The sequence below is a fragment of the Parus major genome, chromosome 6 (genome assembly GCF_001522545.3).
Source record: "Parus major isolate Abel chromosome 6, Parus_major1.1, whole genome shotgun sequence".
Lineage (NCBI taxonomy): Eukaryota > Metazoa > Chordata > Aves > Passeriformes > Paridae > Parus > Parus major.
The window spans coordinates 29,870,403-29,896,684 of NC_031775.1; the positions used below are offsets into that span (position 1 = coordinate 29,870,403).

The window sequence follows — 26,282 nt, forward strand, 5'->3', positions numbered from 1 at the left end:
CCTATTCCTATTCCTATTCCTATCCTATTCCTATCCTATTCTATTCACTTCTATTCACTTCTGTTCTGTTCTGTTCTAATTCACTTCTATTCTGTTCTAATTCTATTCTATACTATTCTATTCCAGTGTAGTCCAGTCTATTTTACTATTATTGATACTGTGCAACAGTTTGTGACAGTTGAAGTCCTAATTTAGGTATTAAATAAGATCATCCTTGACCACACTGGGTACATTTCAGGGAAATTCAGACCTGTGATATAATCTAAAAGGATTTCTGAAAAAAGAGCAGCTTGTTTTCTGGAAGGGACAGTTTGACTGTGCTGTGGAGCTCTGACACAGGAGGATGTCTGCTATTAATTCTATTTCTTCTGACTGCCACTAGCACATCTTAATTATCTACTGAAAATAATAGAGTGTGAGCAGGACTAAGACTGAGACTGCTAAGTCAATTTACAGTGATAAAGGTATTTGGGCATGAAATGTAAAGTGATAATCCAGCATCACTCTACTATTGAGCACCAGGTCTATACATGAAACACCTTTTCCTTGGGTGAATTTCTCCTGTCTTTGAGTGCCTCTAATGAGGGAAAACATTCCCTCATTCCCAGGAAGTAGAAAAAAAATCAAATTTTGGAGCAATGGTGTAAAATTGGACAGGGTGAGATTTTTAATGTCTAATGAATTTTGTTTGTTATTTCAGTTAACAAATACCACACAAATCCTCTAGTTATTGTTTCTTTTGATGGTATTGTGCATAATCACTGTTGTTTGTGTGTAACCACGCTGTCCTACTGAAGAAAACATATTTTTTTTATAAACTAGGAAACTACCTTAAAAAATGATGCATTCTGATGTGTGACAGCAAAATGATAATTTTCTGCTGTTCTAATCAGCATGTAGGGGATGGAAAGGGGGGAAAAGAGAGGAAATGTTGAATAGTGCTAAGTGCAGATAATTACAGTAGATCTATCATAACTATCATTCTGCAAACTGGAGTTGTTTGTGGAACTTCACAATAACAGACAGCATTTTTACCAGCATCCACCTGGTGCAGTGGAGACTCTTACCTTGGGCTTGGAATATTTGTGGCTTGCCTGCAACAAGTGCAATCTTGCTTTTTTAATTTTTAATTATTTTTTTTTTTTAACATTAGCTTAGTAACTTTATCCTAATCTGTAAATAATTTGCATTTTAAAAAAATGTATTGTTCAAAAACAGCGTAAAGAGTTCTGTCAGGGTTCCTTTTCAAGATGTGAGTGCCTAGAACACTTAGATTTATATTCAAGCTGGCTAAAACAGCTTTGCAGTGCAGCATGCAAAATTCTGACTGGTGGGAGATGAATGTTACATGGATGAGTCAGCTTGAAAGGATTCATAGGATTCTTGTTTCAGGAAACTTAATAGATGGGCGGGAGCTGAGGCAATTACTTGTTTTTTAGCCTTACTCCTGAAAGTGCTGGCACATGCCTGTTTTGGGTGTCTTTTAAGTTACATCCTGCCAAAATAGAAACAAAGACAATAAACGGAAAATCTTTGAAGTTCCACATTCCAGCTGTTTATTTTTAACTCGCTCCCCTGTGCTGCTTTGAACGCATCTTTTCCACCCTGAACTCTGAGAGCCTCAAGAGCCTGTGACCTGCCACCCTCAGATGGAGGATCTCTGGGTGGAAAATTACCAAGTTTGCTTTTCCTCTGGGTGCCTTTCTTCTCTCCTCCACAATTTCTCACAAGTCGCTCATAAATTCCTGGCATTTGGAACTCAAAATGTCTGTGGCTCTAACTTTATAATTGTCTGCTGCAGCCCAGTTTTTTTTCTTGCCTGCTACACGCTGGTCCTGTGTGCTGAAAATAAGTAATTAATCAGTAATTAATCTGTGAATTTTCCACGTGGAATAAAATGCTGGAGAGCCAGCAGAGTTAGGAAGCCTCGGGTTTTGCAGTGGTGACCATGCCCTTCTCCTGGTGCACAGCCTGGGGAACCCTCAGCTGGACAGAGGCACTTCTCCCAGGACATTCAGAAGAAGCAGATGCATCCATTTAAAAGATGACACAGTGCAGGGGGTTAAGGACTCTTTGAGGATGACCATGGCCATAGTGCAAAACACAGGGCCCCTGTGGGGTGACACAGCTGCCACCCATGCTCTGGGACAGTCCTGCTCCCTGCTGCCACTCCAAACATCTCACATGGACACCAGGAGCCACTCCTGGAACTGGAGAGGGAGACCTGGACGTGTTTGATCCCTGCAGCGCAGCTTGGCTCTTTAATGTTAGAATAATTTAGTTTGGTCGTGCTTAAAATACCGCAGGGTCTGAGTTTTATTCTGTGTATGGAAGAAGGAGGTGAAAAGTGACCGGGGGTGGGGGAGAAGGGGAGGATGGCTCCCCAGAGGATGGTATGGATCATTATTCCTGCTTCCTACCTTTTCCTGAAAGCTTAGATGCACAGGGAGGGTGGGGGAGTCTGGCTGCTGTTAGCAGCCCTTTAGCGATGATGGATTTCTCATGTGTTTGTTTACATGAAAAGTTCAAAAAGTGAATGGTTCTGTCTCTAAAACTGTCACTTTGTTTTTGGAAGGGAATATGGAAATGAATTCCATGTTCCTCACTGACTTTCAGTACCTCTTAGGGACAGATTAAAACGCAGGATTCCTTAACCCAGGTCCAAATGTGTAAACTCAAAACGTAGGCACTGATCTCTCATGTGTCAGAGGAAAGAGAACAGGAACATTTGAGAGGAGCTGTACATGTGCTGTGGTTGCAGAGCTGGCTGTGCATTTGTTCCCCTCGGTGCCTTCTAAATTCATCCTCAGATTTCAGGCTCCTGGGAATGGAATCACTCAGGCTCAGAGTTACATCAGTGAATGGCAGCCGTATGTGACCTCTGGGATCCACAGGCTTTGGCACTTGATGTTTTTCCCTCACGAGAGTGACTGGGTTGGGAGGGCTGCCTGTCCTTTCAACACCTCCTGCATGTTTTAGAATGGGAGAAAAGGAATTAGAAGTGGAAATTTTAAATTATCTACAATTTTATGTTGTGGTACTTTCATTTCTTGTTGTTTATCCAGTACTCTTATCATATTTGGGCATCTGTAACCCCCTCCCTCCACACACACTCCCACTCTGATGGTAAATGCTAAATGCCACAGATTGTGTCTGGCTGCTGCTGGTTTTATCTCCTGGCTCTTTGTCTTTGCTGTGGATGACAAAACAGAGAAATGGGAGTTGGGACTTCAAGTGTTAATGGCTGATGGGCTGGGTATGGCTCTTAATCTGGAAGTATTTATGGGATGTGCACCAAAAGTCATCCATTTCTTAACACCCTTTACAGCTTCACACCCAAAACACAGAGCAGGCAGTGCTCGCCTAATAAACAGTTTTGTAACTGGGCAGGACTCCTAAATTTTTCCATAAAAATTCAGATTTGCCACGGTATCTTCTGATGGTGGAAGAGGTTAACTGCATGTATTAAAAATCAATTGCTAAACTGGCAATGCTCTTCCAAACAATCAAATTTTGGGTAATTGTATATGCAAGGCAAACATTTTAGGTGTGTAAAGATTTAACTCGTTGTTATTGGATGTTGCAACAAAGTAAAATATTCATATGCTTAGTATGTTAGGGCCTTGAAATTGCAAATTCTTGACTGTGTTGCCTAAATTCTAAGATGAGGGACAAGTTTCCTTTGGTAACTCTTGAGTGCAGTGGGACACACATAATTTAAGCTGCAGATGTACCTATGTCTTTGAATGACTGCATTTTCTTTTGTTTAACATCATCAGTCACATGTAGCAATTATTCCCAGCAAAATAGTTTTTCTGCCCTAAACTCTACATCAACTATGAGGAACTCAAATGTTCTTCCATACTTTGTCATTTGCATGTTTTGTTTTAAATAGGAATGAATTTTCCCCTTAATTATATTGAGATACGTCAGATTACCCACAAAAGAGAACATACTTTATTTTCCTGTGCTTAAAAATACCAACTTTTAGGGCCATAGCTTTATGTTGATTGTACTAAATGGGCTGTCTAAAAATACATGTTCCCTGAAAGTAATTATTGATTTAATGTAGATTGGGTTTTACTCAGGGGAATTATCCTCAGCATGTGGTGTAATTTCCCGGTAGTGTTATTCCCTTTAAAGAGTGGAAGATAATGGGACTAGGTGTGACCTTAAGAGGTCATCCAGTCCATCCTTCTGCCCTAAAGCAGGATCAACTGTGCTTAAGGCATTCCCAGCAGATGCTTGTCTAACCCCAGCATGTCGTGCAGACAGAAAAGCAAGATTGCAAATAATGAAAAGGAAGATGTAGGATGTGTTCCCTCTATGGTTTTTCCTTGTCAGCTCCATCCGAGGGAGAAACATAAATAGAGATACCCAGACAGGTCAGTCTGAGCCTGTCCTACTGAATGAGAACTCAAACCTTTCAGTTCTGCTCTGAATAAAAAATGAATCTGTGCTTCTCCACTCTAACAGGGATAGTTTAACTCACTGCCACAGCCTGTGCCAGCACTGGCATTTTAATTCTCTTCAGCATATGTTAATTACAAACTTGTCCCAATTCCTTCATCTGCTCCTGAGTAAAATGAGCAGCTTTTCAGCATTATTGAATACCTGCATATTATATACATTGAATATAGAATTCAGTATTCTACATTGAATATAGAAAAACTGTTTTGATTGATTTGTAATGCTGAACTTAGTTCACAGGATTGTCATCTCCCTTGAACCTGCTAAGTCACAAGTTTATTACTATGGCTCTTGACAAAGTTGCCTCCAGTATGGCAGTAGATAGTTCAAGGGTTTGGATATTGAAATCAAGAATATTTAACCACTTCAGACATGTCTGGAACTGTTTCATATTAAACAGCTGCAAACAGAAGTCTACTGTAACAAAGAAGTTGCCTGTAAAAGTCTTAGAGAAAATTCAGTCATATGAAAAATGCAAATATATGATGATGAATGTTCTATACAGTGAACATTACCAACATTTCCATCCCAGATTTATTACTGTGCATTTACCAGCTCTGCTGACAGATGGGATTAATGATAAATAAACAATCAGGGATTAAAGATGAATGACAAGGAGCAATTGTAACTGTAGATGGTGTTTCCTACTTCTTCCAGCGCTCAGTTTCACAGAGGTTAGAGGGGCTCTCCCCCCTCACCCTCCACCTGGATTTTGTTCTCCTCCTGATCACTGTATCTCTGACAGGAGCTCGATCCCAGGGTGAAGAACCCTGGGCACAAAACTGCTAATGAGCAATTTAGTCACTAAAAGATAGACCTGCAACACAGCAAAAAGCCGGAATAACAATTGACTCCCACTTCTCCACCCCCTCCACAGTTCAGTGTTGTGGTTTCTGTCCCTCCTCTTCTAATTAAGCGTCCCTGAGTGCAAAATTAACGTCAATAATAAAGTGTATTCCTTGCTTAGGGAAAACCTCCTGGCGTCTCCCTGCTGTTTGCTCATGCCCTGTCATGCCCCATGTTGTCAGCAGACACCAAATACTGGATTGCCACCTCTGGTATTCCTGGTGGCAGTAAGTTTGATATGGATGAGTGTTTTCACTCTGTTTTCAGTGTGCTAGGGAAAGAAAAATTCCTCTGGGCAAAACCATTTTCTGACAGTTTAAATAAAATGTATCATTGTTATGAATTAAATGTTCAAACCCATGCCAAGCATTGCTTGTTTAAACTATATATGAATTGTAAGTTATATTTTACCTTAGATTTGAGGCTTAATTTTGCTTAATGTAGGCAAATTTCAGTGGCTCTTTAAAGAGTAGTTTGTTCTCCATTGCAGTGGCTCTGAAGAAGGTTTTCAGGACCTAAGACAGATTCATATTCAGCTTTAGCTGTAGCTGTCCCTAAAGGAATTGTTTGTTGGGCAGATCTCAGAATAAGGAGGGGGCTTGGCCCCACCTGGAAGTGCATTTTGTGCATGGTAGCACAGCCCAAGATGCACAAACACAAACCTAAACCACAGGGACCCCAGAGCTGGCCACTGACTCACTTCTCCATCAAGTATTTTGTGTGAGAAACCTGGGCAGAGAAGCAGAAGGAGGCTTCTCAGATTTCTGGAGATTACTTAAAATCCAATCTTTGCTTGGCTGTACAGAAGGTGTTTTAAGCATCTTTTCTAGCTCCAATCTAAAGGGGACTTGGAATTTCTGAAATGTAACCTGTCACTGCTAGGCTGGGGCAAAGCTCTGAGCCACCTCTCCTTGTGCAGCTCTGCACTGATTCCCTCAGCACTTGGCAGTGTGTTTTCTGTGTCCTGCCCTGCTTGGGATTCATTATTTCACATTATAAACACTGCCCCTTGCTCCTCTGTACAATTCTACATCCATTTGGAAATATTCCCATGCCCAGGCCTGGAAGAACAAGGCTATTTCATCACCTACAAACCTCAGCGTGGAAAACTGAGGTCCACACAGTGAAAAATACTAAAAATAACTTCTCCTTCTCGCAGTTAGTCATCTCTGACTCCATTTTTTTCTAGCTTATCTCTAATGGGTGGAGAAAGAGAGCACACCAAGGGTTGTAGCTTAGATGCACTGAAATCAAACACTGCAGTGAAATGAGCTCATCGGGTGTGGATCGTGGCACAGCAGCATCCCACACTGGGCAGGGTGAGCCCTTTGACCTTTTGGTGAGAATCAACTCTGCTGATGTGTTGGAGAAAACATTCAGCAGATGGGCCCTTCTTAATCTTCTGCTACACACTCAAGTCCAGCCAGATAACAGCAGTGTGTAGCTTTGGCAAAGTAGTCTCTTAGAAGCAGAAACAAAAAGCCTTTCTTTGAGGTGCTGTGGGTTTTCCCAGTATTGGTTTTTTTTTTCCCCTGTTGCTCCTGAAGTCTGTCAGATGTGTGTCCCTTCTCCCCACACTTGTCTAAGATTTTGGAATGGTTAAAATGCATGCCATGAGCACGGTGGCTCTCAGGTAGGACTGGGAACATACTGGGCAGAGAAATAAGCATTTAAATCACTGTGTCTGATGGTTTAACTCCTGAAAGCAGATTACCAGCTCAGTGCATGCACTGCATGGCTTTGAAACATCAGAGGCACAAAACGGTTTTATTCTTTGCTTCTTATTCTTTGCTTCTTTACTGACATGAAACAAATAAACGTTTCCATTGTTGGCAGCATCAGTAATGAAGGCATCAGTAGCCACGGTGCTGAAGAGCTACCCAGCCCAAATTCCAACCCAAATTCTTCCAGCACGGTGTCTCCAGAGGGGATGAGACAGAGCACTGCCTTGCAAGAGCAAGGAGGACAAACACATCTCTTAAAGCACTCTGCTGAAGCAAGGGAGAGGAGCCTGCCCAAAGAACCTGTCAGGGGTGACAAAAAACACAGCTCAGACTGCGACCCAGCACAGCCACCACCAGGTCCAGGCAATGACAAGGAAGAGGGATTGGCACATGCCCAATCTGAGGGTGACACCGCTGCCTCCTCTACCAAAAGCAAGGAGAATGAGCCCGGAGGGGCACGCCTGGAGCCCGGCCCTGCGGCAGTGCTCACTGCAGCCACACCAATGGTTTGGGGAGAATTGGGATGCTTTCAGCAGGATGAGCAGCTGGCTGACATGAGGCAGCCACATGGCAGCACGCTTCCCCAGGGTGAAGCAGCAGGAGGTTGTTTTACTGCTCAGGAGCCAGGAGTTTGGGAAGTAGGTCAGCTGCAGGCAGAAATGCAGCAAGGTAGACAGGACACAGATGGTGGAGAGGGTCTGCTAATGAAAAAGGAAACCTTAATCCCAAATTATCCAGCAACAGGAGGCTCAGACAGTGAAAAATTTGGAGCAATTGTGAATGCTCAGGGCTTCACTGAGAGCTGTAATCTACAGATGGGGGCTGAAACAACAGCTAAAGGGAATGAGGCAAATCCAGCTCTGTCTGGAAGCAAAAGGAAGCAATCAGAACCCTGTACTTTAATGTCAGAGTTGCCTTCTAGCCCTCCAAATCTCTTCCTGGTACCAAAGCCTGAGGAGCCTTCGAGGGAATATGTGCCTGGAAATGGCTCTCAAGATCCAGCGAGGAGTGAAGCAGTGAAAACAGCTTCTGAAAAAAACAAACCCCTTTTTCAAAGAGAGCTTCAAAAGGAGCATGAGCTTGTTAGTGCCGAGCACTTCAGTGAGCCTTTATCATTTGAGAGAGAGGAAGAAGAAAAATCAGCTGTCACAACTGAAAGCCCAAAAGAAGCCAATAGCAATGAAATTATAAAAGCTGGTGATGTGTCTAGAGAAAGCACTGCACTTTCTGAGACAGAAAGCATTATCAGTCCCACCAAGGAAAATTCAGTGGTAGATAAAAGATTATTACTGGAAGAAAATGCATTAAGTACTTCTTTGAGCAGATCCACAGAGCTGTATCAAAAAGAAACAGGGGTGGATGAAAGAGGAAGTAAAAATGGAATCAAAACAGAGGATGCACAAGTGTCAGAAACCAGTGAATTACCTGAGGGCTCAAGTGAGGCAGGAAGACAACTTTTGAGCTCTGTTAACAGCCACCACCAGGACATGGAAAATACCCATTTGGAACAGGATCCTGAAAAATTCAGTCTTTGTGAAAACACTTCAACAGGTGACCTGGGGGAAGAAAGTGGGGGGAAACCTCTGAATTTAGACAGTAACTTTAAATTACCCGAAGGCAATTCCCAGTCTCGTGGCTGTGAACCTGAAGAAGAAATGAGCAGAGAGAAACCAGCTGTCCCAGATGGCCTGGGGGACAAGCTCGTGGCTTCACCCCTGTTGGCAAGGGAGGAATGCCCACAGAGTTTTGGTTGCTTTAACACTGAGGCAGAAGACAAAACTTGGGACCAGTCAGGCTGTAACAGGACTGAAAAGGTTTGTTTAGATGGGGCACACAGCTCACTGCTTCTCCACCCTGGGAATAATCATATTAAGCAGAGTAAGCAGGATGAGTCCTGGGAAAAGGCTTTTGCTAGAGAAACTGTGCTGGAATCTGAATGCAAAGCTGAGAGTCAAGAAAAGCCTGAGAGCTCCAGCAAGTCAGGAGAAAGTGCAAAAATGCCTGAATTAAAACTTGATTTCCAGGCCTTAAATGAGTTGGCAAGGACTGTGGGACAAACCAAGGAGGCCTCACAGGCTCTGGGAACCAAAGAACAGAACAATCACATCACCAAAGCACCTCAGAGAGATCCAGAGCAGGAGCCTGCAGCTGCACACAGCAGTGCTGGGGATGGAAATCAAAATGAGAGTGTTCAACAAGACAAGCACCAAACCACCAAGAAAAGTTCTCTGGAGGATGAAGACTTGGCTCAGAAAAATAAATGTAAATCGGATGTGCAAGCTCAGCTGGAGCAAGTGGCTGCAGAAAGTCCCAGAAATGCACAGGTGGCTCCTTCAGAACCCCCCAAAGCTGCAGGACTTACAGATGACCAAGTTCACACGGAGGAAAGGGGTGACAGCCACGTCCCTGCAAATGAGTGTCCCTCTGAGAGGGACAGCTGCAGCTCCTGGCAGGTCCTGGGGCGCAGTGTCCCAGAGGGGCAGGAGAATGAAGGTGTTCCAAGAGCTCCTCCCCAAGCAGAGCGAGCGGAGCAGTCACTGTCTGCTGCTGGTGACAGTGGCTGGAGTTCAAATGCAGAAGCTGAGCAGCAGAGCAGCCTGACAGCTGCCAGGAGAGCAGATGATCAGCAGCACAAGGGAAGGGCACCACAACCCGAGCAGCTGGACCGAGATAATCACAGCAACTTACCACAAATACCTCTGGACACTTCAAACAACCCTGACAAACAATCTTCCATGCCAGGTCCAGCACCACCCCAGTGTGGCTCTGACAGGCCAAAAGAACAGGACAAGGATGACAGCAGCACTGAGGATGTGAGCAAACACGGGCAAAACACTTGTGGTGTGACCGCGCTTAATTGGCGAGACGAGCAAAACAAAACCCATCTCACGGCAGAGGAAAAGTGCTGCAGTAAGCAGAACTCAGGCAAGCCCGAGCAGGGTGATAATTCTTTGATCTCAGTGAGGCAGCATGAAGCAGCATGTCAGAGAGACACGATTTGTAAAGAACTTGAAAGGAATGAGCAGCCAGGCAGCGTGTGCAGGAGAGAGGATAATGCTGGAGAAAGCTGTGCTGATGCTATAAACACTCTCCCAGGGACACAGGACTCAGCAAGTGCCACTAACATAGCACAGGCATTGCCAGGCGATACAGAAATAGCACATACTTCTGATAATTCTGAGAAAAGCGATCCCCAAATATCTCGTCCAGAAATGCAAAGGAAAATGCCATTAATGGCAAAAAACCCTGAAAATATTCTGACTGCTGATGGGGGAATCACCCAGAAAGATGGAAACATGGGGATGAGTTGTGAGGACGGTGCTTCTGTCCCAGAAACAAGGATCATAAAGCCTGATACAAGTCCAGGGGCACAAGGATCTCCTTCACCTTCACAGGCGCACAGGGAAGTAATTCTCACTGATAACTCACATAAATCCAGCTGCATTCAAAATGTGACAGAGCAGCCTGGTTATTGTCAAGCAGATTTTACAATTTCTGCACTCAGCCATCCCAGCCAGCAATCTGGAAACAACATGGACAAGAGTACCGGGGAAAAATCACTAAATAATGAGCTGGAAGTTGTAGCACCCCAAAACACCTTAGAAGGGAACTCTAACTTGCAGGGTCCCCCAGATCCTCAGGTGTCAGCACCCTTAGGTCCTTCACCCAGGGTAAGCACAGGTAAAGCAGCAAATTCAGAAAATATCTCTGCAGGGAATATGTGTGTGAGTGAAAAAGACTGCCCAGACCAAAGTTTTCAGGGTGATGGAGACAGAATTTTTGCCCTGTCAGAGACTTTGAATGTAGGGCAGAGAACTGGAAACTTATCACACTTCAGTTCTGAGAAGCTGAAGAAAGAGATCTCTGCAATTAAATCCAAAAAAACAAAAAGTGAGCCCAACTTCAAAGAACAGCAAAGTGACAGTTCAGCAGAGTCTCTGTTAGCACTCCCTACTCCAGAAGGGAAGCTGCTGAGCCTTTCATCATCACGAGAAGGCTGTAATGAGGAAATTGCAGCCAATATCGGCGTAGATGACAAGTACGGTAAGATCTTAGAGAAACCTGGGAATTCAGAAAAAATGGAAGAGCTTTCAAAACAGAATAATAACATAACCAGGGCAGACATCAGTGTCTCTGAGCAGTTTGCAGAGAACTCTGGAAGGGAGCATGAGGCTCTGACTTGCAGCTCTCTGGACATTAGCTCCAGCATCCCAGACTTCAGGGAGCACATCAGCCAGATTTTTAAAAAAACTGTTCACAGCACACTGAGTGCTGAATTACCCCAGCTTTTGACTGAAAACCATGCAGGCTTCAAGCAGAGTCCAGTGGTCAAGGACACAGCAGAACTCTGTGGTGCTGAGAACTTTTCAGAACCAAACAAGGCGGGCAAAGGGGCTCCCGAGGGCACCTCAGAAGCAGAGGGGCAAGAGTTGTCTTTAGCTGCTGATATTTCCTGCAAAGCTGCCGAGGGCAAATCTCTGCAACATGAAAACACAGTGGCAGAGCTGCCACCAGCAAGTCTCCAGGACACTGAGGAAAGCAGGCAGCCTGCTGGCTGTTTAGAAGCGGTCCCTAGCTTGGATGGCGCTCCATCTGCCGAACAAGCTCCGGAAAATCTGCAAAAGCCGGGCAAACCCACTGAGAGCGGTGAGATGGAAAGAGAGGAAGGCGTGTGCGCTGGTGGCGTTGATCCTGAATCGCTAATAAGCTTAGAGATAAAGAGGCAAGGACCAGCTTCATTTGATGGGGCAGCAGCTGAGAACTTCCCTGCGTGTTCCGACAGCCAGCAGCAACCCACCAGAGCTGTTATCTCTGCAGGCGATGTGCAGCGGAGGGATGTAGAAGATGCTGCTGCCACAGAGGGAAATAACTTAATTACAGAGTGCAATGCAGAACCAGTTTCCTCTGAAGAGGATGTAAGTCTTCCTACTGCACAGTGCCAGGATCCTAAGCCAAATGAACAGGAGAAAAGTGAGTATGGTGATGCAGACGTTGCCAAGAGCATCTCTGACATGGCAGCTTCAACGCTTGTCCCGGGAGGATCTTACAATCATGAAAAATTGCCAGACAGTTTCAGCCTGTCACCTGAGGAAAATCAGGAGGCAAACACTCACAGCAATTTTGTGCATGACATTAGGTCTCAGAGTGACGTGCAGATGATACAGGATGAAGCAGTAAATAGGAAATGCTTGGAAACATCGGGAAATTCTCAAGATGCACAGCAAGAAAAGAAAGTGACCGTGCATGGGTTAATAGATTACTTAAAAACTGAAGTAAGCCAGGATGATTGCTTGCAAACTGACTGTAAACTAGAATCTGGCAGTATGACTGAGGGAGATGTGAAAGAGAGCAGTGACACAGTGTTAGGCACAGCAAGGACAGGTAACGAGAAAAGTGGAGACATCCCTGAAACTGGTACTGCAAGGATGTTAGTCACTGCTGAGGGAGACTTAGCTATAAACACCAGCACTGAAGAGCAGGAGGCAGACCTGTACAAAAACCACTCTCCAGCCCTCCCTGTGATGGAGCAGGGTGAGCATTCTGCACGTGCAGGTCTCGCTGTTGCTGGAAATCAGCCAAGCAAGATGAATTCAGAACACGAAAGCTCCCTCCAGGATGCCAAAGGAAAGCTATCACCGCTTGCATTAACTGAGCCTAAGAACCTTGACCTCAGTGAACTTCAAGACATGGCTGTGGCAGGATTACCCACTGAAAGGTATTTACTTTGAATTACTACGTGAAATGGTTGGCAGGAGCCCAGGGCTGGATGGAGAGGGGTGCAATTTTCCAGGCAGGTGCCCGTTGTCTGGGCAGTTTGGGAGGGCACGTCACTCACTCTGTTCTTAACTTTATCTTAAATATATGTTGTTTCTAAATGTGGATTACATGACAAAAAAATAATAATATTTGTATGGACAGAGAGGTCTTAAAAGCTGAGGAGCAGAGTTCTGAGCTGTTCCATCTGCTGGGCCGGATTCCTGCCCGTACCTGTGCGGATTTGCGTACGCTTCCCAGCACTCTCACCTTGTAGCCTGAAGTTAGGCATACAAATTGCACTTCCTAGCCTTAAGTTAGGAGACTTTTACTTCAGTTTTGGTGACCCAGTTAAATAAGACCTGCAGCATTCACATGGTGTAGTGCAGTGTTTAAAAACAAGCCTATGGAGTAACCCAATTACTCACAGTTAGGTTGTCTGGGCCTCCCTCTTATCCTCCAGTACAATATAATTGCACTGACAGTGCCTTTGATCACTGTGTTATTCAGTGTTTCTAATGACATGGAGTTGTTTCAGATGTGAATGCTTCTGAGCTAGGACTTGTGGAGCCTCAGAGTGGCTTTTTTGGTTTTATTTAATTTATTTTCCAAACCTAGCAGTAACTGCTTTAATAAAGCTAAGACTTCTTTTTTTTTATTTTATTTTTTTAATGAGCATCTACTTTGCTGTTTGAATTCCTAGTTTGATACAGGATATAATAAAACTAGGATAATCCTAGTTAATTCAGGATAATTATGATTTTAGAACAGGTGATTTCCCTTTACCTAGTCATGTCAGTGCTTCCTCTATAGCCTCAGAACTTGCTTGCACACTGTCCCTCTCTTTTCTGTATCAGAGGAGGCAGCAATGGCAGAGATAACAGCAGAGCACAGGGCTACAGGGAAAAGCCAAACTGTATCAGACAATGCTAATAAATGGTCTGCAGAGGTGGAATCTTTCTAAGTAATCCCAAAACCACAGATGGCACTAACTGACCAACGAGGGAAAATGTTCCAGTGCCACATTCCTTCAAGGCTGAGAGGATAAAACTATATTGTAAGTGAAAATACCTGAAGTGGTTCAGTTGTGGTGAGAATGTGAGGGGGTTTTGCCTGCTATGGATGGAGGCTGAATGTCATCTAATTGTGTGAGCAGAATATATACTAGAAAAATATTAGAGGTGTTGGAAACCAGGACAGCTATATGACTTTCTCTTGAAGGATTTGTCTATAAAATGACAAGGAAAGGAGACCCTGTTATTTCTCTTGAGGTCCTTTCTTTTCTGTTTGCTTCCCTTTACACAATGGGAAGCTTCACAGTGGGTAGCTTTGAAATTCCCAAACAAATTGCTGGCATGGGCTGGCTCAGGAGCCACAAAGGACTTTGGGCAGTGCATAAGTCTGTGCTTGTGTTTCATATCAGGGTGGGTATCATACTTTAAATAAATACCTGTGGCAAGCAGGGCAGGGCTCTTGAAACAGCTGCTGACAATTCACGGAGTAGTTGCTTAATGCTTGCATATGCTTCAAGAATTCATTATCACCTGTTTTTCCAGCATGAGGGTTTGCATCAACAGGCAGCTGCTCATTTTGGACTGTGGCTGTCCAAAAGGCTGAAACACTGGGGACTCTCAGAGGTCCAGAGGAGCCTCTGCCCTGGTCAGGCTCATTTTTAGAGCAACATGCATTTATATCACAAAAAAGAAGCAGAGAGCATTAGCTGAGCTGCCTGGTCTGTCTTCATCAGGTCCAATACATTGAGCAATCCAGTTTTCCTGAGATTACAACTGGGTTTGTTTGTATCATTACATTTCAGGGTGTATTTCACATGCTGTATACGTCAGCCACCAAGCTTTGAGTGCTTTGCAGTGATTTATTGCCCTGCCATCCTTGCAGAGGATAAACTGCCATACAAACTGAGGAGCACATTTCTCAGAGCTGACTGTGAGGATATGGACCTGATATAAAGGATTCCAGGGAGAAAGATTCCTCCCCAGATATCAAAATAATTATCAATACAAAGTAAATTATGTTTAGGAGAAGGAGACGGTTCTTAGAACCATTCAGAACCTTCTTACTGAGAAGGAGAAGGTTCTGAATTTTATCAGCTTTGCTTTCTTCCCCTTCCACCTCTTCTAGATAACTCCCTCTCTTACAGGATCCCTGATGCTGAAACCCCACTGAGTTGTGCTTGAGGGGTAAAGTTGTGTGATATAACTCTTAAATTCTTGTTGGGATTTCCTCCTGGAGAGGAAATAGAGGAATTTCTTCCCTCTGTGGCTATGGCCTGGGAGGAGGCTGGTCTGGAGATGAGCAGTGAATCCAAGCACTGATTCCTGCAGTGATTCCTGCCCCCACCACCTTTACAGGGACAGCTCTGGTCAACTGATGAGGAGAACCCTTAGGTCTGCAGGCAACAGTACAGCACCAATCACTCCCCTTCAAATCTTCTGCAAAAAGGACATTTCATTCATTTTTGGGGAGGAGATGGTGGCTGAAGCTACACTTCCTTGTGGAACTACAGTTCTGCTAACAGCAGAAGCAGGGAAGAGTTGGATTTTGGCAAACCTGTCTGTGAAAGACTGAAAAAAACTCCAAATTTCTTTGATGCTTTTAACTCTCTTTACCAAGTCAACAACAGAAAACCTGTATTCCTAATGGCCACATTTGGGTATCAAAATGTTAATATTCCCACTTATTGGGCATCCATTTGCTTCACTTCTCTGTCTGAGGTTTACTTGGAAGATCAGGACTTGAGTTGGTTTTTTTGTTTGTTTTTCCTTCTTTTGCAATGGATATCCACATATTTGTAATGTAACCTATATATTTGTAATGTAACCCATATATTTGTAATGTAACCAACACATCTTTCTTTTATGGAGGGATAAAGGAGGTTCCTTCATGCACAGGGAGTCCTTAAGTCCCTGAAATGCTCCTGTTTGCACCATGGACTGTGACAGATGTTGAGCAGAGCAGAGTGGAATAAAATTGGAAACGATGGCAACATTTTAAGGATGTTTAGAGGTGGGCTGGATTTTTGGTAAGCTGCTGTAATTCAACTGGCTGGCACATGCAAGCTGCCATTGCCTCTTGGAAGAAGTTGTGAGGGAGTTCTGTGAAGGGGAGGCTGTGGAGTCACTCCCAGATGTGCAGGTACAGAGAGCACATTGCATTTGTTGCTTTGGCAGAACTCTGGGTTTGTTCTCCAGCCTCTGGGTGCTCCAGGCTCACAGAGATGCTCAGGGGCTCAGCTGGGCTGGGAGTGCAGTCAGGGAAGGGCACAGGGGACTGCAAACACGCAGCAAGCAGTGACACCCATGCTCTCAGAGAATGCAGAGTTCTGCTGCACTGACTGCCATCACTTACCAATCAAAACAATATTTTTATATGGGAAGTACATGGCAGCAGTTGGAGTCAGCAAAACTCCTTGAAAAACATTCCTCATGTCCTCTGCATAGGTCAGACAAGATCTCTAAAGCTGGTCCAGACATTCTTTGTGCTTGCCATCAAAAATTGGCAAGAATGTTCACTTCTTAGTAAATATGACTTGGTCTTTTTTTTGTCTGCATGACAAATACAATATTAAATATTTTAACAGTCCTGCTGGATGAGGTGGGGAATGTAGAACTGCTTTTCAGATCAGGCAAGTGGGTTTTGAGCACTAAGGCTTTTTGTTAGCATCTGAAAACAAGAGTTTGGAGTTAAAAGGTAACTTGTCAAAACACTGATTATACAGCTCTTTATTTCCCTATTTTTTAACTTCAAAATCAATTCAGGTGTGTAGCATCTTAGGCTTACAAAGCAAAGGGAAAAGTAGCTGGAGGTGATTTACACATAAATGAAATGCACAAAATGAATCAGGTTATTTATCTCTCCTGTCCTTCTTCTTTTGTATCTGAATTCTTTCTCTTTATTTTCCTCTCTTCTCACTGTCATTTTTATCCTTAGTAGGTGCAGCTGTTAGTACAGTTGTGCCTTTGGAGATGCCTGCAGTCCTGAATTAAATGAACAGGATGGGCAGCTCTGTGGGAATTTCATCTGTGTGAAGGCTGAGATATTTAACTTTGGTGTTCTCCTATTCACAGAAGAGTAAAAATGAAGATAACTTTGCTCTTACCCAACAAACATCTCCCATGGCTTTCTGGGAAGTGAAAGGGAGTTTTGCCAGCTACTCTCATGAATTCCAGTGACAGAGCTGACCTCTGGTTTAGGCAGCAGCTAAGTATTTATGAAATTTGTAAAGTATTTGTAAAATGCTGATTGGATAGTATGCCCTGTTATATTCAAACACATTCCAGTGAAAAACCAGGTGTGTGAGACCATGCCACACATTCATGAGGTAGGTATTGACACAGATAGGTGATACAAGAGCTGCTGTTTTCACACATCCTTGTGTTTCTCAAGACATTACATTTCTTTAATCAAATACAGAAATTTGCTGAGGAAATCCAATGTGGACACTGCCATACTTAGTCCAATGTCTGGACAGGAAGTTTAGCATTATTTTTTGTTTTCTTCCCTCATTAAATAAAAATTACTTTCAGATCACTTTCCTTTTTCTTCCGAATTAGATTTCTCCAGATGTATTTTTCAACCTGGCTTCTTCTAAGTAATCTACCTGTTTTCTCAAAATCATTTCTGAATCTTACAGAGATGCCCTGTTCTTTTGTTCCAACACAATATCTTCTGGCTTCTTGGAAAATAGGATATACCATGGAGCTTCTTCCATGGTCCCTGTGTCTAACAGAATATGCAAAGTAGGATTAGCCCCATGTTTGAACTCCATGGAGGGCATCTCTGAAATCAGCAATTACAGACAGAGGGATGTGTCTGAAGAGCTAGAGCTCCATTGTTCTTGAATTACCTTTTTCTTTCTATTTTTCCTCCTATCTTTTATGTTGATTCTCTGGAGCCTGTCTTATCAATACTGGTCCAAGGTGTATGGGAATCCACAGATGCATTGCTAAGAACAAGAGGGGATTTTTTAGTTATTGCAACTCCTTAACATCTGGGTACCCTGGAAAAATAAGAAGAAATATGTTATATGGGTCCATTTGGGCCTGATCATCTACTCTCACCTCACAGGTGAATTCTTACAGTGGAGACTCTTTGGCCTAAAAGAAGTTCTCTCTCTCAAGTTGCAGTAATAAGTGCAGAAATGTTAATTGCTGCAATCAAAGGTGTAATTGTTCTGGATTCTAAGGTCCCTGTGAAAGCTGATTGCCACCATTCTGTGCCTGGGGAAGGACCAGCCCTAGAATGTCGCTGTAATCTTGTTCTCCTTGCTGGAACCTGCTCAGCATCTCCTCTCTGTTCAGCCAGGCTCAATCGTTCTTCTTCCCCACTGCCTCTCTTTGGTATCCACCAGCCCCAGTAAAATAACCAGCTGCCCAAAAGTGCCTCAGGACTCCACAAGGTTGTTTCCAATTTAATTTCACTAATTGACTTGCTTTCCCTCTTGGTACATTCCTTTCCAGACAGCTGGGTGAGAGGCTGCAGCCTGCCCTTGAAGTGGGTAAATGCTGGCCCAAAATCTCTGCTCCACTGGAGAGATCCCAGCCAGGGAGAATTCTGCCCTGTCCTGTCATCCTTTCCCACCCAGACCATCCTACAGGCACTTTACTCACAGTTGTCCTGCTCTGCTTAAATAAGAGGGGTGCATACTTGTTTCAACAGATTAAAAAAAATCACATTAGGAAGACAGGCTGTATGTATTAGGATTTAAGTGATTCATTGGCTTGCTGTTTCCCAGCCTCCAGCTTGTCAATCTTGGCTTCTCCTTGTCCATGGTGCTCTGAAAAACATGGAGCATGTGCTCCATGAAACTCATCAAACTGCTTTTTTTTAATTATTCTCCAGACTGTTTTTCCTAGCTGTATTGGCTGAGGAAACACAAACAGTGTAATCAATAAAGCCTTTTTTTTTTTTTTTAAAGGCACTCAAGAGCTTATGTAAAATCCTTGGAATTTGTAACCATGATAACATTGTTATGCTCTCCTAGCTGATAGAAATATCAAAGCCTGCTAAGAATAACTCTGCAGCAGACAGAGAAGATTGGATTTGTTTCCTGGAATGGAAGCAAAAAGCATGAATGCATTGCTCAGTTACTAACAACTAAGGAAAAAAATAAATAGACACTTAAAAATTCCACTTCCCCTTCCAAACAATGTCATTAAATGACTCAAAATACAGAGTTAGTTTTGCTGAATATTTAAAAGTCTCCAAGATTTTCCACATCTTCTCTTTCTTTTTTTTAATGTGTTGTGATGGTACATGAAACTTACATTACGTCTACCATTCTCCAAATATTGTTCTTCTGGTAAAACTCTAAATAAACTTGGTTTGCTAGTGAAGTTATCACTGGAATTTGTGAGGCTTTGAGTCTAGCCTAGGGTTTTCTAAAAACCAATCTTACTTAATTGGAAATTTGTAAAATGGCAGTTTCCCATCACTTTCATCCTCCAAGATGAAATGGGTTAACACTAAACTTTCCTTTAGATTTAAGTGAAAGTCTGGGAATTTAAAGAGACAGCCATCCTAAAGCCTCTCCAAGTAAAAATTGCTGGGAAATGCACAACCTAATTTTCAGCCACCACAAATGATGGTTGTGGGCAATTTGTATGTGGAAAGTAGTGGGAATATAAAGTTCAGGTGTGTTGTTACAGACGTGGCTTGGTATCTCAGCCAGGCTGCTCTGCAGTTAATTGGCTTTGTGGTTTTGCAGAGTGAATGACTCTGAACCTCTGGTTAGGAAATGCAAACAAGAAACTCCTCTTTTAGTCTAAACAAACTGAAGTACATTTATATGGATTTGTTGCAGAAAAGTCTTAAAATGGGCACCAAGTTTGCACAAAGAACAATTTAAAATCACACAGAACTTTTTGCAAGGGCATGCTGTGGTAGGCCAAGGGAGAATTTTAAAATGAAAGAGGGCAGGGCTAGATTAGATATAGGGAAGAAATTCTTCCCTGAAAGGGTGATGAGAACTTGGCACAGGTTTTCCAGAGAAGCTGTGGCTGCCCCTGGATCCCTAGAAGTGTCCAAGGCCAGGTTGGACAAGGCTTGGAGTGGACTGGGATAGTGGAAGGTGTCCCTGCCATGGCAGGAGTGGCTCCTGGCAGATGTCCCTTCCAGCCCAGACCATTCTGTGAGTCCATGATTTACATTTTTAAAAGTGTCCCCCCTGGCATGTGCTAATCCTGATGCTTTCTGGACTTCCCTTGCAGTGGTTCCCTGGGAGCCAGGGAAGGGTTTGGACTCTGGCACAGCCATCCCATGGGATATCTCCTGCTCCCAGTCCCTCTCAGCAGCCATTCACCGCTCTGGTCCAGCTCTGCCCTCCAGAGAAACCTTTCACAAGGCTTTCCTTGGCAGCTCTGATCTGCCCCAGCCACCCCTGCCCTGTCATTGTCTGCTGGGAGCTTATCTCTTGTTTCCCTGCTGCTTTTCAGTTCCCTCTGCATTCCCCAAGCCCTGTCAGGTAGCTCAGGCACACCTGAGCCTTTCCTGGAGTTTCCTCCTATCACATTCCCACTTCTAAATAGCAAAGGGCACTGGGAGACAATTGGAAATGTTTCTGTGGCAAAGGTGGGTTGAAATTGCTTCACAGTAGGTCAAAGGGTTTTGGCACAGCAAAAGGCTAAGGGATAAACAGGTAAGAGGTATGTTGTCTGAGAAAAATTAGAGTTTATTCCAAAAATGCTCGGTTTGGTTCTGTTAGCAGGGACATGGCTCGTCTGTGGCCACGGCTTTGAGCCAGACTGCTGCTCGCAAAGAAAATAAAATTTTATTTTAATGAATCATCCTCTTTCCAGGGTTTCCCTCCCCCCAGGGCTGTTATACCTGCAGAAGCTATTTGTGAAATGGCTTCCAGATGGCAAAAGAGGTTAATTCCCCCCAAAATGAGAGAGGGACTGGATCCTTGTACCTGTATCAAAAATCACAGTAAATTTTTCCATGGCTGGTTTCCTACTGCTCAGGGAGCAGGATATGATAGAGATGCTCTCCCCAGAAAGCTTTAACTCTCAGGCTCATCTTAATTCTTGCTGTCAGAGTGGGTGCTACTGGCTCCAATTCCTGCTACCAAGTGAGCTCTCCCCACCCCATGCACAGTGTTTGCCCCATGAAAAGCCATGTCCTGCAGCCCAGATGATGTTGGCACTCTTTATGTCTTTCATTTTAACCCATTTAACCCATTATTTGGTGTCTGGGGATCATTTGGTATAGTGTTTTATTTCCTGGACAGGTATCTGAATTGTTAAAAGCAGCAATGAGCACGTGGAGGGGAAATCCCCGTCTTCTGCTCTCAGACTGGATGGGAAAGTTCTCTAACACAAAATTTACCTGAACGAAAACCTGTTGCCTGCTTGTGCCTACAGAAGATCAGAAAAGGGCTAGAAGTAGAAACAGTTAACTTTTTTAACACAAAAGAGTTAAAAAATTAAGAAGTGAATAATATATTTCCCCCCCTGCAGCCTAGTTCTGAACTGATGCTTTGAGAAGTCCACAAGGTATCATCACTGTACTTTAACATTAAAAGGAGATGCACAGTCCTGCTAGGGGCTGATTTCTGAGGAGGAAGTGTTACTTTTGTCACCCAAGATGTGACAGCTGAAGGGTTTGGAGACATGGAGTCAGCTGGGAAACTAACTCAGCTAAATTGAGTCTTGGTAGCCCCAGCATTTTATCCAAAATATTTTGATTGCTTACCGAATGCCCAAACTACCAACTCTCTTGCTGTGGGGAGAGATACCATAAAGCTTATGGTTATTGTATGGCATGTTACAAACATGATAATGATCTCACTGGGGAGAAACTCAATTAATTCCTTGGGTGCTGGCAGCTCGTATATGGAATTTGGTGTATCCCCATGCAGACTTAGTTATCTATAAAGCCCTTCTTTTGTGTTGTAATAAACCCATAGGAAACCCAAGAGATTAATAATTAAAGCTGCTCCATTTTGTTCAAGGTAAAGAAATTGTAAGAAAACAGGTAAAAACCTATGGAAAGAAAGAAACTCAAAGCAAGTAAAGGAACTTTTAAGAAGGCAGGTAAAGATTAACCTATATGAAGGCAGGTAAAGAAACCTATGAGAAAACCTGCATTTAGGAGTTGGAATTTAACCCAACAATTAAGTTAGGATTAAAAATGGTTTGGTTTAGATTTTTTTTAAAAAATTATTTGCTTAGCTATAAACAGCGCTTCGGTGAAAGCTGTTAAAAAACTTTATGTCTGCATCCGGAAAACATTTTTAAAAGTTCTTCTTAAAGTTGGGCAAAAGACCATTCTTGCCGCCTGAAACTTAAAAAAAAAAAATGCTGCCCAGCACCATGAATTAAACCAGGCTGTTCTTGAGTGGCTTTTAAAGCCTTGGGAGCTATGCGTGTGTGCTTTAAGCGTTACAATCACCGTAACTCAATCTCTCCACAACCCCCCACCTCCAGCGGATGGAAACTCTGAAATTCCACCGTAAAACCGGGGAGGGGGGAGGAAGAAAAACTTGGATAAACAGAAGAGAAGCCACGTGCGGGCCGGCTAGCGGGGCTGGCTGGGGGTTTTGTTCAGGGAACGGTGCGGGACCGGGCTTTAGCTGAGGGAATGGGGCTGGCCGGGGTTTTTGCTCAGGGAGCGGGGCTGGCCGGGGTTTTTGCTGAGGGATCAGTGCGGGCCGGGGGTTTTTGCTGAGGGAGCGGTGCGGGCCGGGGGTTTTGCTCAGGGAGCGGGGCTGGCCGGGGTTTTTGCTGCGGGATAAATGCGGGTCGGGGCTTTAGCTGAGGGAGCGCTGCGGGCCGGGGCTTTAGCTGAGGGAGCGCTGCGGGCCGGGGCTTTAGCTGAGGGAGCGGTGCCGGCCGGGCGGGCCGCGCTGCCCGGGAGCGCCGGGGGAGGACCCGGGCGCGGCACCGCGGCCGCTCCGGCCTTTCCTCGGGGAGCCTCATGGGAGGAGCCTGCGAGCAGCAGCAGCTCCGGGCTCCTCTTCCTCGGCCTTTTGTAGGCTCCCGGAGCAGCAGAGGGAGCGGGGCTCGGCGGTGCCCGCCCGCGATGGGGGGAGCGCAGGGGAGCGCTGGCCGAGCGAAGGGCTGCGCCCGGGGCTGTGCTGCCAGCGAGGATGAGTGCGAGCAGGAACGCTGGTGATTATTTCCTGGCGTTGGTAAGTAGACACTTTGTGAGTGGGAAAGTTGTTTGTTTTTTTTTTTTCCCTCTTTCCTTTTTATTTATTTATTTATTTATTTATTTCATTTATTTATTTTAACTTCTGGCAGCTGTTCCTCCCGCTCCCACAGCGCTGCCTCCAGCGCTGGGTCAGGATTGACTCTCCTTCCCTCTCCCCAGAAAAAAAGACTGGGTGGTTTTGTGGCTCCTGCGCTGGTTTCTGGCTGGGTTTGGGGTTTCTGGTCGAGTGAGGAGGAGACTCTGTGAGTGCTGTTTGCACTGAGGAACTTCAGGTTTGCTGGCTGGGAAGGCTGGGAATTTGGGAACTTTGAAATCCTGCTCCGATGACATCAGGACGTGACCGAGAGCCCTTCCGAGGCTCTGAAAGCTGCTCCGTGGTGACGGGATGGGCTTTTTTTAATGGTTGACAGTTATTACAGCAAATATGCTTATTCATCCTGTGCAGGCGTGATTTATACTTCTGACACTTTTATGTGGCTTTCCGCTGTCCTTCTTTTAGCTCGCAAGGGAAGTAGTGCTGTAACACGTTTCAGTCCCTTTAAGTATTTTAATCTAATGTAGTTGTGCTTGTTTAATGTAGTTACTCACTCCTAAGTTTTAATGCGACCAGAGTAATGTAGAATGCTCCGGCAAAAAAAAAAAAATAAATTCTATTTTATTGTTATAGCTAATCATATCAGTGATCAATCTGGGTGCGCGTGTTACAGAAATTAAGGGATTTCTGAGCAAGGGTGAGAGAGGAAGTGCAGGCCCTCAGGTAACGTGTGACTAAACACCATCCCCTGCCAAGATAACTCCTCTATCTTGTCAGGGTTTCCACAAAGAGTGCCAGAAAAATACACTTTCTGAGAATGCCTCTGCATGCGCCCTGACAGCGACAGCGCTCTGCTTCCGCTCCAGCAGAACATCGGGAATTACCTGCAGGCATTGCCAGCTGCTGCACAGCTGGGGCTGCTTTCCACAGGTGGGGAATTGCCTTCAGGAGGTCTTGTAAAAAATTCTTTCATGTCTCCAGAGCCAGCTCCCGCGTTTGTTTGCCTTCCTCGTGTTGTTGGGATGGAGTTGTGCTGGAAGAGAAGGGACTCCCCTGGTGCTGGTGCCCTGTGTCCGGAGCTGGACAGCCGCGTGTTCCCGTATGGGCTGTGGCCAGCCGGGGTGACAGCAGGTCCCTCCCTTGGGGACAGCTGTGACTCAGGTGCTGCCAGGGCTGGCTCTCCCTGGGTGCTCCAGGCACTGTCACCCGGCACCCAGACCTGTTCTGCTGATTCCTCGAGTCCTGCTCAGAGGAACACCATGGAAATCTGGAGTCATTCCCCCAGAAGCCAGTTCTGGTGTCTTGGTGACAGTGCCTGTTTTCCATAAGTGTAGTTCTGCTGCCATGCACTGAGCATCAAACTCGTGTTTCCTCTGCGTGATGGGAGTTTTATTTGCTTTTAATTAACGCATGCCAGTTCATCTCTTGGATACCTTCATTACTGTGTTTGCACAGTTCCAGCTCAGCAGGACTCAGCCTGGCCCAGGCTGAGCCTAAATACAAAGTGCTGGTGCGAGGTGCTTAAGGTGTTTCTTCTTCAGAGTACGGAATTTGAGAGATTTTTCCCACATCACATATTTAAATGCATAAGTAGGTCTTTTGTTGGGTTTACAAAAGGTAGTGTATTGCCCAAAACTTGAACTTTTGACTGTGAGTTCATTTTTAGCTGATAAAAGTAAAACCTTGGCTAAATCTAAGCCCAGTGACCAGCAAAAGTGACCCCCTGTTGTTGCTGTGTCTGAGCTTTTAAGCTGCTGCTGGTGTAGGGACTTGTCCTGTGGGGATGGATGTTCCCTTAGTTCCTTGGGAAAAAAAGCCACACTTTCCATTTTAATCTTAGAATCTTGTATTTTTCCTGAAATGCTGTTGATATTTAAATGGGTTTTAAATTAATTCATAAGTAGTAGTTCAGGAGGGAAAGAGGGATTTGTTTTTAATACTTTGCGTGTATCTTATGCAGCAGTTTCTGAGCTGTTCCCTAAATAAGTTTTTAGTTTGTGATACCTGTAATGTTGATTTCTAATATGAGAAATAACTTCTTACCTCCTTCCCTGCTGAATCGTTGACAGGAGTCCCAGTAATCCTGGAAATACTTTTAAAGAACAGAAATACCAAAGGGGCACAGAGTTACTATAACAGGTTATTGTTGGATTTTCTTGACCCCAAGTTTGTTTCAGTGAATATAATTAATGTAAGAGATAAGCTGCAAACTAAACTGTGAAAAGATAAAAATAATAATATGAAGGAATTAGTGAAATGGATCAAATTTTATGAAGTACAGCGTGTTTGAATGAATGAATTTAAAACTGATTTAGGTGCTGCTAGATCTTTTTCCTTTCCAAAGAATTGCAGTGTAAGAACAGAAGTAGCAGATTCTCTCAATATTTTTCTGTGACTGATTAATACTTTTAATTATGTATGGGTGAGCTGAGGTTCAAAAATTTGGCTCTTTGGCCCAAGATACTAGAAAGGCGAGTATAAAATCTAAAGGATTGTGTTTGTCAGGCTTGCTGTACCCGGTGAGAACATCTTGTGTCCTGAAGAAAACAAAACAGCGGGTGATGAGAGCACTGAGAGCTCAGTCCTGCCTTGTGGTTGTTGGTGCCATTTTCCAGAGATTTCTGGAGTAAGAGCAGGATCCATAAATCTTGCCGTTATCTCATTAAAAGCAGCCAAATGTTTGGGTCTGGGAGATAGCAGAGTTTGAAATGCTTGTTGGTTTCCCTTGGAGTAAACTTGGAGCTATTGTTGACTGTTCAAAGGGAGCCACATCCAGCTCTTCTGATTGGAAAAACATGGACAGGGAGTAAATGCCAAGACCCTTAGCTGCCTTCTGTCTCCAGCACCAGTATCAAAGTGTTTTATAAAATGCTTTTTTCCTATGAAATCGGGGGTTTAAGGTCTGCTTCTCAGGGATGAGGAGAGCAGCAAACAGAGCCACCAGAGCAGCCAGCACTCGCTGTCTCTGTGTCCATGTGTGCCAAGTTGTGTGTGTCCCTGTATATATCTAAAATTTCTGTCTTCCTTTGAAGCTTTCTTATATGGAATCAGACCTGCTGTGTTTAAGAAGAAATTAGACAGCTTTATGAAGTTATTTCTCATTCACTCATTGATACATAATGAATACTGTGGGTCCAGCTTCACCTGAAACTTGTTATTTGCATACCTGCCTTCTAAAAGTGACTTGGAAAATCTCTTTCCAAGGCTAAGTAGAGGCCTCAAAAGTGAAATTGTGAAACTCAAGAGCCCAAGGACACTTGATGGGCAGTGTCTTTCTCTTGTGA

At 44.1% G+C, this 26,282-nt stretch overlaps 1 protein-coding gene across 1 annotated transcript in view; it reads left to right on the forward strand.

The window, feature by feature from the left end:
• TACC2 (transforming acidic coiled-coil containing protein 2) overlaps window positions 1-26,282 on the forward strand; it is a 117,787-nt gene that overhangs the window by 16,403 nt on the left and 75,102 nt on the right. Inside the window, exon 4 of the mRNA XM_015633006.3 lies at window positions 7,153-12,756. Coding sequence (XP_015488492.1) covers window positions 7,153-12,756 — 5,604 coding nt within the window. The remainder of the gene's footprint in view (window positions 1-7,152; window positions 12,757-26,282) is intronic.